Source organism: Saccostrea echinata, unplaced genomic scaffold (assembly GCF_033153115.1).
Source record: "Saccostrea echinata isolate AGI-Se365-2 ecotype Australia unplaced genomic scaffold, CSIRO_AGI_Sech_v1 ptg000028l, whole genome shotgun sequence".
Lineage (NCBI taxonomy): Eukaryota > Metazoa > Mollusca > Bivalvia > Ostreida > Ostreidae > Saccostrea > Saccostrea echinata.
The window spans coordinates 6,717,994-6,736,343 of record NW_026889777.1 but is presented as its reverse complement, the minus strand read 5'-3'; the positions used below and the strand labels follow the sequence as shown (position 1 = coordinate 6,736,343).

The window sequence follows — 18,350 nt, the reverse complement described above, 5'->3', positions numbered from 1 at the left end:
AAAGTTTTACATAGAAATATATAGGGAAAATCTTTAAAAATCTTCTTCTCAAGAACAGTAAAACCATGAAGAGTCATATTTATATGGAAGCATTCTCAGGAAGTGTAGATTCAATTTTGTTCAAATCATGACCCCCGGGGGTAGGGCGGGGCCACAATGGAGGATCAAAGTTTTACATAGAAATATATAGGAAAAATCTTTAAAAATCTTTTTTTCAATAACAGTAAAGCCATAAAGAGTCATACTTATATGGAAGCATCCTCAAGAAGTGTAAATTCAATTTTGTTCAAATCATGACCCCCGGGGGTAGGGCGGGGCCACAATGGAAAATCAAAATTTTACATAGAAATATATAGGAAAAATCTTCTTTTCAAGAACAGTAAAGCCATGAAGAGTCATACTTATATGGAAGCATCCTCAAGAAGTGTAAATTCAATTTTGTTCAAATCATGACCCCTGGGGGTAGGGCGGGGCCACAGTGGAAAATCAAAGTTTAACATAGAAATATATAGGAAAAATCTTCTTTTCAAGAACAGTAAAGCCATGAAGAGTCATACTTATATGGAAGCATCCTCAGGAAGTGTAGATTCAATTTTATTCAAATCATGACCCCCAGGGGTAGGGCGTGACCACAATGGAGGATCAAAGTTTTACATAGAAATATATAGGAAAAATCTTTAATAATCTTCTTCTCAAGAACAGTAAAGCCATGAAGAGTCATATTTATATGGAAGCATCCTCAGGTAGTGTAGTTTCAAGTTTGCTCAAATCATGACCTCCGGGGGTAGGGCGGGGCCACAATGGAGGATCAAAGTTTTACATAGAAATATATAGGAAAAATCTTCTTCTCAAGAACAGCAAAGCCATGATGAGTCAAATTTATATGGAAGCATCCTCAGTTAGTGTAGATTCAATTTTGTCCAAATGATGACCCCCGGGGGTAGGGTGGGGCCCAATGGCGGATCGAAAGTTTTACATAAGAACATAGAGAAAAAAAAATTCTTCTCAAGAACAGAGGAGCTATGTTAGTCTTATTGATATGGAAGCATCTTCAGGTAATGTAGATTCAAGTTTGTTCAAATGATGACCCCTGAGATAGGGAGGAGCTACAATGGGGAATCAAATTTTTACAAAGAAATAAATGGGAAAATTCTTTTAAAATCTTCCCAAGTACAACAAATTCATTTGTTATATTGAAATGGAAGCATCATCAGGTAGTTTAAAATTCAAGCCCCCCCCCCCCCCCCCCCCCGTTTGTGCTGATTTGTGCCTTAGTCTAGCCAATGTGCTCAGGTGAGCGATGTGGCCCATGGGCCTCTTGTTTGTTGATTAGGTTTAATTTAAGCTGCCTACCCCCACTAGATGGCGGTCGGCATCTGCAGCGCCCATGTGGCGATATTGTCATCTTCAATTTAAACATTGAACTGTTTATATTATTGACTTGTGGCTGATGTTGATATATGAGATGGTCGATATTGATATATGTAATTTTGACTTTGAAAATCATATCTTAGTAAATCTAAAGCAAACTTATTTATATAAGTATACAAATAAATTTTAGTGAAATGCGTCCTTAGACGATTGAGATATACACAAAGTGCTACTTTTCCCGTCAGGGAAATTGTTGATATTGGGTGTATGCCAGGTTGCCGACTGACCCACTGTTTTGTTGACCATTCAGGACAATATCTGCCAACTCGATTATAACATTGAAAAGAAATATTTAATTTGATATATTGAATATATTTAGGTCCTTAATAATACATTTCTTTTCACTTTTACATTTTGCAACTTTTCTGCTTATCTTTACTAAAATATCATAAAACTGGTAACTGCATATATTTGAAAATAAGCAAAAAAAAAAAAAAAAAAAAAAAAAAAAAAAAAAAAAAAAAGATCATGAAAGTAAACATTCTGTTTTCATAATTGCATACTACGTACCGATTGCTCTTAAGTACTCAAAATAGACAGAACAAACGATCATTACATATTGTTTTATTGATTTTATTTGACAATTAAAATCAGAAAAAACACATATTAAACATTTATAATTAAGATTTGTTTTAAATGTAGAATAACTCTTTCATGAAAAAATATAGAGGGCATTGGGTAAACAAAAAGATGTACAACTTGTACGAAACCCCTATAACGTTTACACGAAGAAAACGAAACTTTATTTTACATTAGGTGCAGTTTTTAAATTCATCGAAAATTATACATGGAACAAGTTTATATTCATAGTAATTCTGTAACAAAAACCATTGGCACTATTTATTACATTGAACATATTCGTAAACAAGAAAACATTTTGCAGTCAATTAATATATATAGAGAATAGGTTTCTACTTTAATTGCGCTACATAAATTAGGAGAAGACGATAAAGCAAAACATCTATTTTCTTTAATAAAGTATCACAAATTCACAGGGATTATCAAATTAAAGGTATTAAGAAGCAAACCAGATAGACCGGAGTAATAATGCAATTAAATATATGTAAATATGCTATCTTAATTTATTTGTAAAGCATTTGAATATTTCATGGCTAGCAATTTAATAAAAAAAATTTCCCTGTTAACTGTGAATGTTTCTTTTCATTTACAAGTATTACAAAAATGTAATATAACCGTGATAAAAAAATATTCAATAGGTAGAGGAATGTTAATCTATTCAATATCAATACAGAAAGAAAGAATTTAAAAAATAACTAAAATGCAGTACCTACACTTTCTAGAATATATATATATATAAAACTTTAAAAGTGTGCTGGTACGTAAAATCAAAAGTTGGCATAGACTGTATCGCTCTGCAGATATTCCGCTACGAGTTCATGGCAGAATTGATATTCCTCCTAAATAAAAAAGAAAATGAAATTCTTAGTGATTAAACTATTACTATATTTTTTTTTTTAGATCAAATGGAAAATTATCATTGATTGATTCATTAATTTATGTTGTTTTACGTCCCATTCGAGAATTTTTCAATCATATAGGGACGTCACCATACTTATACCGGTGAAGGGCTTCAACTTTTGACTTTTATTCAGTGCCATTGAGCAGGGTTCTTTTTGTGCCATCGCGTACCGTGACAAGGGACTTCGGATTTTAAGTTTTCACCAAAAAGACCCTTGACTTTCACTTCTAATATTGGGTGCTTAGCGAAAGAATGGTCACCACGTATGTTTACGTCGTAGGATTGACGCGGAGCGGAAAACGAAAATCGAACCCGGGTCTCCCGATAAGATATCACTGAAATGACACGGGTATTGTATGGACGGATATTTTCGAATACTCAAAACTGTCTATATTTCGCAAGTACCCATTCCTTGATATTGTTCTCATATGTTTCTAAACTTGCACGATTAAAGTTTTTTTTTTTTTTTTTTTTTTTTTTTTTTTTTTTTTTTTTTTACATCTACCAGCTTTTCCTTACAATTTTAAAAACACTTCGATGATAGAGTAAAGAATGACTATGTGATAAAGATTGCAACTAACAGTATTGATTTTATAATAAAGTAGAGCAACAGCATCGCTGAGCAATAAGATATAAATATATATTTACATAATTTTTTTTAAAAAGTATACAGTCTTAATGCTTTAATATTTTTAAGAAGTTTGATCTAAATGGACATAGATCCAATGAAATATGGAAATAACGAACCGTATTCAAGCTCAAAGCCATTAAAACAGTACAAATCGGGAGTAGAGCAAGAAAGGGCCTCAAAAAACATCAGAGGTGGGATCAGGTGCCATGGAGGAGTGAGCATCCCCTGCCGATCAGTCACACATGCCGTGTGCTCCTTGTCATGATCGGGAAATAACGGAAAATCCGTGGATTTTCAGTTTTTAAATAATAGCCTTACAATTAATATGAAAACCGTCAGCCAACAATTGACTTCATGATAGGTTGTATTTGATGACAAAGTCATTGTATCGACAATAAAACTTGCGAAATGATGACCTCAAACGAGTGTTGAAATATTTGTTTCATCAACTTGTTTGTCAATAGCATGTCTCGTCCTAGAAATTGTTAGTTTAAGAAGTATTTTATTCACGATATACATAGATGTATATACAATGAATATGGATTGAATAGCAGGCAAAAATGGCCTATATTAGTTCTCTCCATTAAAGATCAAGGTACAAATCATGAAATGTTACAATAATATATATCACAACTTTTACAAAGACATGTATTTTAAACTAATTTTTAAGGAGGATACAATGTATAAAATTGAAAAAAGAGGGGAATTGAAAAATAAAGTGGAATAATGAAAGGAAAGAAAAAAAAGGAGGGTGGGGAAAAGGGAAAAGGGGAAAAGGCTCAGAACCATATATGTATATGTTCTTTCAGTCTACATGCTGCATATTAATGCTTATTACATTTTCACATACTAAAATCTTTTAGTATTTTTTTTTTTTTTATAAAATTATGAACTTGATCAAATAGTAACAAATTTTCTTTAAGAGATAGACAATCATAACCAGACAATACAATATTGATATCTCTTGGTATGTCATGATCAATCATATATGTAATCAAAGAGTTCCTGGCAAGATCATAACATGGGCATTGAAAGAAAAAATGAACAGAATCTTCAAAAGAATAACCACATTTTAAGCATTAAGGTTAACCAACTAAGTTATGATTAAACAAATCTGCATTAAGATTACTTGACAAGTTTCTCAACTGACAGTGGAATGTATTTAATTTCCTTTGTCCATAACTGTATAATTTTGATTTTAATTTATAATCAAGATTTTTATTTTGTATAATTTGTTTGAATTTAGCTACACTTGTTGCAGATTTCGTGCTATCTAGCAAATCATTCCATAACTTAATTGTAGATGGTAAAAAACTATTATAATATGCAACTGTTCTAGTGATTGGTATATGATACAAATTATTATTGCGTAAAGCATAATTGTGTGAAACAGGTAGACACTGTTTAACCATATCATGCAAATATTCAGGTGTATAATTATTAAGTATTTTGTACATAAGTGTAAGCTTGTGTTTAGTTCTTCGTTCACTCAGTGTTTCCCATCCTAATTCTTTATATAAATTTTGTTTCGAAGAATTGCGCCTTAGTCCAGTAATGATACGCTTAGCCTCTACTTGTACACTTTCTAATAGAATACTCTGCTCCTGTGTACAATTATCCCACACTACATTGCCATATTCTAAAATAGGTCTAATGAATGCAATATAAATTCTAATAAGGGAATCCCTGTTTAGCTTATATTTGAGTGTGCGAAGAACATTTAAACCTTGGCATGCGTTGTCATATATTTTAGAGATATGTTCAGACCAACCGCCATTGGATTGCATTATAATATAAGTCCAAGGTGACAATGACTTTGTTTCTGTTCTATGTAGTTATGTGTGTAACCAAATGAAATTTGTGGGTGTGATTTATTTGACCGTGTAAAATTAACATTTACAGTTTTATTACGGTTAAAATCTACCATCCATTGTCTGGACCATTGTTTAATTTTTTCCAAGTCATCTGTTAAAGAGAGGGTAGGGGCTAGTGTATCAGAGTCTACAATAACAAACAAAGGAGTATCATCTGCAAATAACCTAATTTGATTTTCTAAATTTACAGTTATGTCATTGATATATACCAAGAAGAGAAATGGTCCTAATACAGAGCCTTGTGGAACACCTGCATTTATACTTTCTCTAACTGGGGAGTACCCTTCTAATAAAACTTTTTGTTCACAATCAGTAAGATAATTTTCAATCCAGTCCAATAAATTTCCTGCAATATCATTTCGCTTAAGCTTGTATAATAATCCCTTATGCCAGACCCTGTCAAATGCCTTTGATATATCACTGAAGACAAATCTTACATCTTTACCTTGGTCTAAACTGCTTATAATAGTATTGTATATCTCTAGAAGTTGATTTACAGTGGAGTCTCCAGGTTGGAGTCCAGACTGATTTTTAGATAGAAGATTATGCTCTAGCATATAGTTGTAAAGATATTTAAATATAATTTTTTCCATAATCTTGCTTAATAAGAATGCTTGGTAAAGCAATTGGTCTGTAGTTTCCTGGCTCTTCAGGACTCCCTTTATTTTTATAGACTGGTGTAATATTTGAGAGTTTCCATATATGAGGAAGCTGTTTATTGGTTAATGATGCATTAAACAATTTTGCTAAGGGTGCAGTAATTGAAGGAATTATATTTTTTAGTATATGTGGAGAAATTTCATCAGGTCCAGGGGGTTTAAATGGGTTGATATTTTTTAATTGATCCTCCACATCTTTGGGTGTCATGTGAATTGTGTTTATTGAATATGGTGGACCTGGCCCTTGTGGAGGTAATTGGGGTTCTGTGCTAACATCAATATGTGATATTTCTGCAAAAGGGTTTATTGAGTATATTAGCTTTATCAATAGGGTGTATAAAAATTCTACCATTGGATTTTATTGGTGAGGGTTTAGTATTTTTTTTTTTTTAGAGAATTTAGTGATAGACTTTACAATTCGCCACCATTTCCCAGGTGGAACTGTTCTATCTAATATTTGCGAAGTAATTTTTTCTTTATAGGCTTGTTTTGATTTACGTACCATACTTATTACTTCATTTCTTAAATGACGGTATTTACTCCACTGGTATTCGTTATTATTTAATCTAGCCTTGTAACGTACTCTATTTCTTTGTCGCATCTTACTTGTCATAAATGGTTTATCTGAAGGTCGAATGGTCACTACTTTTTTGGGTATATTTTTGTCAACATAATAGTTATATACTTTCATAAAGTTGTCATATATGTCATTAATATTGTGAGTATTAAATACCTCCCTGTCCCAATCAACATTTGACAAATCTGTGCATAGTTGTGGGTAGTTAGCATTTGCATAATTTCTTATGTATCTTTTATATGAATGTTGCTTGAAAGTTTTAAAATGCAGATCAACACCAACTGGACTATGTGTGCTACAAAAAGGTGTTAAGACATTTACAGTTTCTATTCTTTCAACAGCATTGGTGATAATAAGATCAATACATGTACCTTTTGATGTTGAGAAATTTGTTGGTTTTGTAACGACATTTGACAAAGAAAAATTTTTCAACATGTGTTTAAATGCATTGTTACCATCAGCTAACATATCAAAGTTAAAATCGCCTGATAAAAATATTGGTAATTCAATATTCAAAGCACTTTCTATGGATAGTGCAAGCTGATTCACAAAATCTGCTTTTGCACTTGGTTGTCTATATATAACACCAACTAAAAATTTATGATTGCCATTTTCAATCTCAACCCATATAATTTCAATATTGGAGGTAAATATATCATCACGTTTCTTAAAACTAAGGTTATTTTTTACATAAAGCATGACACCACCACCGTGCCTGTTACGGTCAAGTCTAACAGGTGCCTGAAATCCATCAAGTTCAATATCATTATCAGTAACAGAATGATCTAAATGGCTTTCAGTAATGGCAACAATATCATAATCACATAACTCATTATATATAAAGTCAATTTTAGGGAGAAGGCTACAAACATTGTTATGTATAATTCTTATATTGGAGTTCAATTTAGAACCTGGATTGGTTTCAATGCCTCCTATAATAAGTAAATAATATATTACAAAATTATAATATAGAAATTGTTCACAGCATGCTCTTGCGTATCAAATCAACTGGGAGACAAAACTACGACGTATTTCTAGCCCCTATCGTTTTATGTAGCCCAGAGATAGATGAATTGAGCATGATATTCCAATATATATATATCAGTAAAATGAAAGCAAACGACATCAGTCAATTAAATTTACAATAAAAGACTGTTTGATTTCGAGGAGTAAAGGAAAAATATGTTTGAAAATGACAATATATTTTTGATTTTAACCCCTTCCCTAAAAGGGGGGGGGGAGGGCAGAAGGCGGGGGGGGGGATCAAATTCACAATTTGAATTTCACTTTATGAATGCTTTAAGTCAAACTTGGTTGAAGCTAGTAAAGCACTTCCAGAGAAGATGCTGAAAATATTCAAAAGTTTACGACCAACGCACGACGCAAACCCGCACAACGAACGAAGAAGGACAAAAATGATGATAATAGGCCATTTGAGTGACTCAGTTGACATAAAAATAAATAATAATAAGAATTATAAGAATAAAGAAGAAAATTTTATCATAAGATTATTAATCAACAGTTACTTACGAAAGTGGAGATAAATTCTGGTCTACGAATTTGTATCAGACGTGCAGCTGTAAAGATATCAACTTCCTTGTCGAGAATAAGTTGCTCTATTGCATTGTAAGCGACACAGAATGGACCACAACGCTGGGCCCCGTCACTACAATGTAAATTTAATTTATATTTAACAAGGATATCGTTACAATCCATCTATAAAACTATTCAGTAGATATGTGCGTTGTTCCCTATCAAAAAATACTATAGTTACATGTAACTACAGTATTCTATATCAATTTTTTTTACTATAGTAAATCAAAGTTTTGACTATTGTAAATCAAAGTAATTTTACTTTGTATTTCAGATTGTTATATTTCATGGTCTCTAGTTCATACATGTACATTTTTTTTTTATATTAAACGAAACTTTCACTTTAATATTCACTTATTATTTCCAAATTTTACTTCACTGTTATCCAGTTTACGAGATTTTAATTTTCGAAATTATTAAAAAAAATTCAGAATAAAATTTCATAGTAAATCAAAATATCGAAGTTTTTACTATAGTTAATTATAGTAAGCTATAATATGAACGATAGTAAATTTTTATTAGGGCTGGTAAAGCAATATATATATATATATATATATATATATATATATATATATATATATATATATATATATATATATATATATATATATATATATATATATATATATATTACAGCAGAGAATATGTGATGAATATAACCAAAACATTATGTCAGATTTATGTAAATCACCACCAAAATGTCTCATTTATCAACACCTTGTTGATAATTTTACCCTTCAGTCTTACTTCTGTAAACCAAATACATTTAAAATATAGTACCAATTACCAGATTAAGATTATCTGCTCATAACTTAATGATTGAACAAGGGAGATATAATAAAACTTTGAGAAATAATAGAACATGTAATCTTTGCCAATCAGGTGACATAGAAGATGAATTCTATTTTGTGTTAAAATGTCCATATTATAATACATTCAGACAAAACTACATTAAAAGCTACTACTCCCGAAGACCAAGTGTTTTGCAAATAGAATGTAAAAGAATTATGTAATCTAGGAAAATTTTTGCAAATAGCGAGTGCAACAAGATCAGTGTATTTAACTAATTTATAAATGGTTGAAAATATTATATGTATTGTACATGTTGGAAGTTAATATCATCATTATATGTATTAAAATGTATGATTGTAAATATTGTCTATGAGATGTATGTCTCTTGACTTTGATAAACTGAAGTTTTGATTATGGTGACAACTTGCGTGACATCTCTTCTGATTTTTAAAAATGTTTATGATACTTTAGGCATATTTCACGAATATATATTTTTTCTTCTTTACATTCTTTTTTAATTTTTATTTATTTATTAATTAAATTTATTTTTGGCCCATTAAAATTGAAATAGCTTATAGTGTTTTGATCAAATATAAGCATAATATTACAGTACCACATCTGTATAGTCTTGTTTATGTGAGTTAAGCAGAGCTTGAAATGGAGGAATATGTCAAAAGTTTTTTGATACGATTACCCGACTATTCGGTCGGAACGTCTCGCGGTTGTCCGATTGGCAATTTGTATTCGATTGCCATCCCTAATATATATATATATATATATATATATATATATATATATATATATATATATATATATATATATATATATATATATATATATATATATATATACACACACACACACACATTTAAAGGAGACTACAATTCCTGAATAACACGTGGGTTTTCATAGGAAGAGAAACTTCTTTTTTCCTTATAGAGGACACCTATTTTATTAAACGGGGATATGCTTGGACCAAATTTGATAGGTTAACCGAATGCACCTTGAAAGGACCAGTGTTCTATTGTTCGAGTGCGTCCTCTCTTCCAGTTTTGTTTCATTGATTGCATCAAGAACTTTCCTACAATCGGCAGTTAAAGCTTCACCTTTCCAGAAGTTGCATTCCAAAACAGAAATACGGGTGTCATGGAATCCCTAAAATAATATGTACGTACAATTTTGTTTACTAAATATTCAATTCTGAAAAAAATCATATTTTCAAAACAAGAAACGAGAGAGAGAGAGAGAGAGAGAGAGAGAGAGAGAGATGTCAATAAATATTATATCACCTTTCCTTGAATAATGATATTAGTTTTGGTGATAGCATCTGAGGGGTGACACTTAGTCATTTTTACTGTAAACTTTCCTACAACTTTGCTATCATTCTTTGATGGAAACCACACCTTTGTCTAAGATAAAAGTACAAGGTATCAATAATTGCAAAGCAATTAACTCAGTCACAAATATCCTTGCAAAAACTTTATAGTCATACCGAGGGTAAATCTTCAAGAGGTCCCAGAAAAATAACAGTGCCAGCTCTGCTTTCTTTCACAAGATACAGGAAATCTTCACACTGGTTCTTAAGTGGGTACTGGGCACTGATGAGTCCATCCGGTCTCGTGAACGACTTTAAGGAAAACAAAACAATAATGAATTCAAGTTTATATGTGATATACATGTATTGTACTAAAAAATATTTGTCTTTGTATAATTGAAACAACATAAAAAATCAGATTTGCAAACCTGCAGAATGACAGCGTTGTAGTAAACTGGTCTATCGTTGTCAGAAAGCACACAGCATCTATATTTCTCAACTATATGGAGATTATTTTCAAAGCAATTAAATTTTGACCACTGCGGGTAATTATATTTAATATTTAGACATTAATATGATATGATTTATAATAAACCTTAAGTTTTTCTACACACTTGCTATTGTATAGAACAAAAAGACAGACGAAATCATTTCCTTACTTGGCATAACATCGGGTGTGAAATTAGATGCTGCATTGTTATGCGCTGATTTTTCATTTGTATCGTATTGTGTTTTAAGTGAAATTAGCTCCTGTTGAAAGAAAAAAAAATAATTAGATGCTTTTTCTATTTCTATTCAATTTACAATAAGCGCACTACCCGTACGTTTAAAAACTGGTTGCTTTAATTTAAAATCAACATTTTAAAAAATTCTTTAATGTGGTGCATTTAATTTTTACCCAGACAATATTACATAGTTATGTAATATTGAAAATGTACAAAACCTTTATCACTGTAACCCAAAAAGAAAAAAAAAACAAACAAACAAAAACAAAAAAACTTCTTAAGTCTATACACATACATATGACTTGGCGTGACAATGATACAATGAATACATCTGCCATAATGATTTATGATAATTAAAGTAAATACTTAAAAACCTTAAAATCATCAGTCTCTTGCGCTTTCTTGATTCCATTTTCTTCAAATGTATTATTTAATGCCTGGTACTGCGACAGGAATGATTTAGCAGTAACTGGACGCAGATGTCCTCTGAATGATTCAGATAAAGCAGTGTAAATCATTTTGTATTGATCCTACAACGAGATGTTTTCAACTGTACATAAGATTTGTATGGACAATAATGAAAGTATGATATATTTAATTATATATGTGGAAAGCAAAAAATATTTTGACTAAGGAATAAAGAATTTTCTCTCTGAATAAGATAGTTATGGTTTTAATCATCATATTTCTGAATTATTATGTCAAAAGTATTAAAATTTATCAGAATAATATCCACATGCCTCTCCTTGTACCATGTTCACTCTGTCATTACGCATTTGTGAGACATATTCCGACACATTAACAGGTCCTGAACTCAAACCGTCCCGGTAGAGGGCGTCCAAAGCTATGAAGGTACCCGTTCTACCCAAGCCAGCACTAAAAGCAATATTATCAGGCTTTTTAATATCAAAATCATTTCTTTTCAAAAAAAAAAAAAAAAAAAAAAAAAAAAAAAAAAAAAAAAAGGTCGTTGCAGATTTTCCTACTGTGTAATTAGTCATCGACATACTTGTTAAAAACATCCTAATTCAACATACAAGAACAATTAAGTTGATATTACTTGATTTTTTTCATTGACAGCATCTATGCAGTCTCTGAAAATTAGGTTTTATAACAATCTTTTGGAATATCCATTTGTACTTGCTATGCTCCGTTATTAGCCTGTTTTTTTTTTGTAATCTGATGAAGCAGAATTTATTCAAAAACTTTTGCATGAAAAGAAGAAATCTCTGACTTTGGCCTTTGATTTGGACATTTAGATATATGGACGACGTGTCATCAATTAACAACATTCATTTTCATTCCTACATTGATTTTATATCTCCCTTTGAACTCGAAATAAAAGACATTAAAGAGTCTGACATATTTGTTTCATTTTTAGATATTTTACTAGAGAAAAATATTTATGGTAAACCAAAAAATAAATTTTATGAAAAATGGATGACTTAACTTTTCTGGCATCAATTTTTCTTGTTTATATAGCAACAAACTATATCACCTGCTAATGTGCTTTGTGTCTAACTGTTGATTCGATATCCAAGAGCATGTTATGTGAACGAATAGTTTTTGAAACGAGTCAAGATACAGACAAACAAGTTGAATATACGGGAATCTAAAATCTCGTTCTAAGTAATCATTTCGCAAATCCAATGGTGGATACAAGGACCCTTCTTTCAAATACAATATGTTCTTATGTCGAGTGTTGATTGAAGTCTTTTATAGGCCATTATTTCAAACTGAATTGACTACGGATTTCTCCAATTACCCATTCATGACATTGAGCACATGGCGGATATTACCGGTTTACAGAAGATGCTTACTTCTCTTTGGCACCTGATCCCATCTCAAATAGTTTAAGAGCTCTGTGTTTGCTCTCCTCGCTATTTGTAATGTTTATAATTGTCTTTTGAGCCCGATTACTCCTTATATTTATATTTCATTAATCACATGTAAACAGTTGTATACATTTATCTTTTTTTCTATTTTTTTTACAAAAAGGCTTTAAGAAAGACATCAATTTCGCAAAAAGTTTCGAAAGTCATATATCTCAGAAATGATTTTTCATGTCCAGATCTTAAACTAACTATACTCTGTGGCCAGTCCGATACAAATGTTGAACATGATCCAAAAACTCTTATTTACAACTCATAGCAAGTTATGTCAAATTCGAGGAATAATTCATGTGCAACCCTCGTTATTCAGATTTTTCTTACCTGCAGTGGACCACCATTTTATCTTTATCTGAAGACTTTGGAAAAGCTCGCATAACATGCCGGTGGAACACGACAAGATTTATAGCTTCAGGGACCCCGTGGTCTGGCCATTGGGTGTAATGAAACATCAATACATCTTGTTCCTCTTTACCCTAGATAAGATGAAGATCTGGATGGAGAGAGAGAGAGAGAGAGAGAGAGAGAGAGAGAGAGAGAGAGAGAGAGAGAGAGAGAGAGAGAATTTGATGCACCTAATTAAAAAAGATTTTAGATAGGTTGATATGAGAAAATGATATTTTAATTTAGCAAACTCTGAAGTTCTTGTTTCTGCCCCTTTCATCTTACAATCGTATCTTGTAATCTCAGATGTCTTTTAATGTAGTTTGAGTACGCCTTTTCCTCTTGGTTCCGAATAGCAAAATTTCCACTTTGGATTTTATCATTGCAATTTGGCCAGTATTGTGCACACTTTCCCTAAAGAAAAAAAAATGCTTGTAAACAAACATTTTCAAAAGGTAAATCAAGCAAACCTCAGTTGTAAAGAAAAGAGATTTCTTCGTATTTGTTTAAGTGCATAATAATTTCACATCCACTTACCTGCTTTCCTTCTTTCAGATTGGTCAGACATACAATAATTTTGACTGATTCCTGCCAAATCATTGTCCAAAAATCAGGCACTGTTCCCTTTTTTGGACCTAATGAAATACACCTTCATATGACAAAATGGTAAATATTGTGTATTTTACCCTTAATCATTATATATGAGAAACGCAATTAAAATTGTATCCAAGAAGTTGAAAATGTAGAATATACTAATGCCTTTTTCAATATAACGATTAATTAAGATATTATTTTGAAAACTGGTTAAGAAGGACAGAAGAAACAATTTCACAGATTACATTAGGGAAATATTTGACTATATTTAGATTCCAATTGTTTACCATTACAGTAAATAAACGACTAATACCTTGAGTAGCTATGTATCTCTGCTCCCCTGATATGTCCTTTGATAAAATATAATTTAAAACACAATTAACAGGTCAACAAAGTATTATTTGAAATTGTGACTTAGCTTAGAAAAATCTTGAAACTCCCTATGATGTTTGTAAACATGAAACTAACATATAAAAGCATACATTTTTAAACATAAAGTATCATCTTCATGCAAGGTGACTGTTTAAGAAATTTTACCTTTGATTAGATACAAAAAATTACATGTATATATTGTAAATTAATTATAATACTTATCCAACATTAATATATTTTTCATTTAATAGTTAACATATTTTACATTTAAGTTAAAATATTTTTCTTTGAATATCAAGGAAAGTAAAATATTAAAAAAAACAAAAAACCTTAATATAGTTGGCGTTTATGTAATCAGATCTCTGGTTTGCCATTCGAAGCTTAACTCTGGAATGGTCGTCTGTTACGAAAAAGACAAAGAATAGAAAAACAGCGCGGGTATGTTAAAGCTAAACCCAGATATTCTACAGACATCATAATAAGCTATATGACGTGAACTTAAGAGAAAACGATTTCTAAATATTTATAATTAAGGATTCATTTTTAGTCCTAGAAATAAATAGGAACATGCAAAACATGAACTAAATCTTGTCATTCTTAGATGTTATTAATATCGAAGTATTTGTCACGAGGGCTAAATGCCTTACCCATGAGGTCATAAGTGTTGATCGGATACTTGCCAAATGAAAATGAACCGAAATAGAATTCATGTAAACAAATAGATGAAATGAGAGCCAAATACCATATTCAGTGATTATCACATGCGATTCATCAGGAATTAAAGATTGAGAATCAGGTATGCAGATATATTTTCATCAATTGTTTCTTATAACGAAGGCTGGCAGTGTGTTGAAATCGCGATTAGCCTTTTCCCTGTCATTCTTAACAACAAAGATGCAAAGTTTTACACTACACCACATACCTTGAAACATAGTTTTTGTTATTATCGAGAGCTTGGATTCTATAGCACTTCGAAAGTACTGCTAAAATCGTGTGGTGAACATAAATTGATTAAAATTGATCGAACATTTTGCAGAGATGTATTTCTTTTTTTTCTTCCTCATTATTACAAAGTTAACAATTTGAATGAATTATTCCCGGGGTAGTGCTGAACCTTTCACTTTTACCAAGCATATTTTCATTTATAGACGTCACATAATGACGTCATAGTGGAGTACAGCTTTTAGTCTAAGACTCATTGACGTCTTTACAATGGATAATAATAGTAAATGTTTTATCATTGATTTTTCTGATTTATCAATATAACATTTTACAAAAAAGTGTGTAATTGCCGAATAATAACCTGGCTGCTGCCTTAACATACCTGTGAAAAAATTATGATATACAAACGCTGATGCATTTCCCAGAATAGTTGAATTGGATTTGATTTGCTTTACTTTATATCAGCTGAAATTCCATTCCTAGCAATTTTTTTTCGTAGTATAGTAAATACTGAATACTTTTAAGACTTTAAGCTTCAACAATATAGTTGAATTCGCGTTCATTAAAGAATGCACTTTTGTAACATTTCTATTTCTTTCAATTCCCATTTACATATCTTTAAAGGGTGCTTACACGGAAATGTTGTTTTGTATCTGTTTTTAGTTTTGTTTTCATCCCTTTTTCCAGCATCACATGAATGTAATTCACCATTTGGAATTTGCTGAAAAATAAATTAGGATAACCCTAACACAAAAGAACTATAGTTAACTATAGTTTACTATAATTAACTAAAGTATCAAAGTTTTTTCACTATAGTAAATCAAAATATTTTTTCTATGGATTTCAGATCGTTATATTTTTTGTTCTTCAATTCATACATGCACATTTTTTTTAAATATTAAATTGAAATATTATTTGTATATTCACAGATTATTTCCAAGTTTTACATTACTGTTTTCGAATTTTAGAGATTTTAAGCTTTGAAATCTCAAAAAATGTTCCAGAGATTCATAGTAAATCAAAGTATCAAAGTTTTCACTATAGTTAACTATAGTAAACTATAGTTAACTATAGTAAATTTTTGTTAGGGAAAATAAATATATCACTAATAAAATATCAGATTTCCATGTGCCTGATATACTTTTGAAGAAAAAGTTGGAAAAAAACTACAAAATGCTATCGTATATAACAAAAAATAAATCAACCTGTTACCACTATGGATAAAATATGAATTTCAATTCCAGTATTATGTTCGTCGTGGTTGAATTTTATATTTCCTAATGTATTATGTAACTGATCCTATAAAGGCATGAAGTGAGTTATAAAAGTACTATTTTAAATTTCATGATCATTTGTTTCCGTACATGTATGAGAAATACTTCATTTTTAATTTTAAATTTTCTATTAGCAAATCTAATTATATTGATTGATTGATTGATTGAATGTTGTTTTATGTCCCGTTCGGGATTTTTCACTCATATAGAGACGTCACCATATACCGGTGAAGGGCTTCAAATTTAGACTTTTACTCGGCACTCAAGGCCATTGAGCAGTGAGAGTTCTTTATCGTGCCAACGCCAAACATTACACGGGCCCACGGGTTTTAAGGTCTTATCTTAAATACCCACAGCTTTCTCTTCACGGTGCCGAATGCCTGGAGAAGGAACAGTTGCTACCTAATTTTTTATCGACTAAGGTCAGTCGCGGCAGTGATTCGAGCACAAGACATTCCGGTCACGGAGCGAGCGTTCTACCGACTGAGCTACCGTGACGGTATCAAGTCTAATATTAAGGGCACAGCAGATTTAGGTAAGCACATTGTAGATACATTGAGATTAAGGTAAGCACGACATGAATTTTGAAGCATACACAACTTAAATGTTACGTCATCGGTGAAGTATTTGGCTCAGATAGCCACAGTTTATGCAGCTATAGATTGTCTTTTGTACATACATGTATTTATAGTTCATCTAGGTTGTTCGTAGCCTCATACCTCGTACTCTGCTTTGAAACTTGAACCATTATCCTCACATATTTCTATTTTGGTCTTCAGAAGCTCCTTTATAGAAATTCTCTCCTTTGAGTTCCTCGTTTCTGCCTCTCCATGTAACTGAGCAGCATCATTTTCGTACGAATGGATTTCTTTATGTTCTGTTTGCATCAAAAGTATATCAAATATTTTATATGATTATAATTCCAGTTATCTATTTTCTAGACTCTGTTATAGGTGCTTCTAAGATTACAGTATAATTTTTGGTAGTATTTGGAACTTTCACAAGCATTAAATTATCAAAATTAAGCAATCTATATTTCAGTTTTTAGTTCCACATCTTGAAACGTATTTGAGTTATTGTCGTTCCGGACTAGGCAAAGATTGAAATAAGAAAATTAATCTAACCACTTACCTTTTAACTCAGTCATGGAAGTGATGAGCTTAGAATGCCCAATGTAATGTTTATATTTGCGACGTCTAGATTTTCTGCAGAATAAAGCAATGAAGTACATGATGGAGTTTGTTCTATAAAATTCTAAAAGGTATACACAAACGTTTACTCTGCATTTTTAGAAAAACTTTGTAACAAGTGTCGATGAAATGCATAAAGGTATTAAATATCCAGAAGTCATTGAAACAATAAATTGTAAAATATTTACCGTTTGGACATAATCACAACTGAGATGATTATCAGAATAAGAACAGCAACAACCACACCGAGGATTATAGGTAGAATATCATTTTCTGGTTTTCCTTTTGTTGGTTCTATAATAATAATTCATTTGTGTAGTTAAAAGTTATCATTTTCAATAATGACATTTGACTAATTTTTTCTTAAAGATATAGAATATAAATTGGCACATGAAGCTTCGAAATAATACATTAAACTAATGAGAATCATTTAATCAGAAATATTAAGGAAGTACTAAAATGTTTGTTTTCATCATTGATATAGGAAGAATAAATTTTTGAATGATTTTAACATAATCCCTTTTTTTAAAGTTATGAATTATAAATTGAATCATTGGTATTGTTTTAATCCACATACCAAGTCTTACAGAATCATAACAAATATATGCAGGAGAGTTTAAAAACATAA

General features: G+C 31.0%; 2 protein-coding genes across 2 annotated transcripts; both read right to left on the bottom strand.

Moving 5' to 3' along the window:
- Positions 1-2,735: 2,735 nt before the first annotated feature.
- On the bottom strand, positions 2,736-11,595 carry LOC133193956 (receptor-type tyrosine-protein phosphatase alpha-like). Its single transcript, XM_061329868.1, has 8 exons — positions 11,452-11,595; positions 11,012-11,102; positions 10,781-10,851; positions 10,530-10,664; positions 10,327-10,446; positions 10,041-10,192; positions 8,183-8,318; positions 2,736-2,849 (listed from the first exon to the last, which is right to left on the bottom strand). The coding sequence occupies exons 1-8, from the start codon at positions 11,593-11,595 to the stop codon at positions 2,778-2,780; spliced, it is 921 nt and encodes a 306-aa protein (XP_061185852.1). The 3' UTR covers positions 2,736-2,777.
- A 192-nt stretch (positions 11,596-11,787) lies between these two features.
- Positions 11,788-17,419, bottom strand: LOC133193955 (receptor-type tyrosine-protein phosphatase T-like). Its single transcript, XM_061329866.1, has 8 exons — positions 17,252-17,419; positions 15,892-15,979; positions 14,646-14,716; positions 14,258-14,294; positions 13,888-13,985; positions 13,636-13,764; positions 13,291-13,442; positions 11,788-11,953 (listed from the first exon to the last, which is right to left on the bottom strand). Exons 1-8 carry the CDS (start codon positions 17,417-17,419, stop codon positions 11,788-11,790), a joined length of 909 nt encoding a protein of 302 aa, XP_061185850.1.
- Between the last annotated feature and the right edge of the window lie 931 nt (positions 17,420-18,350).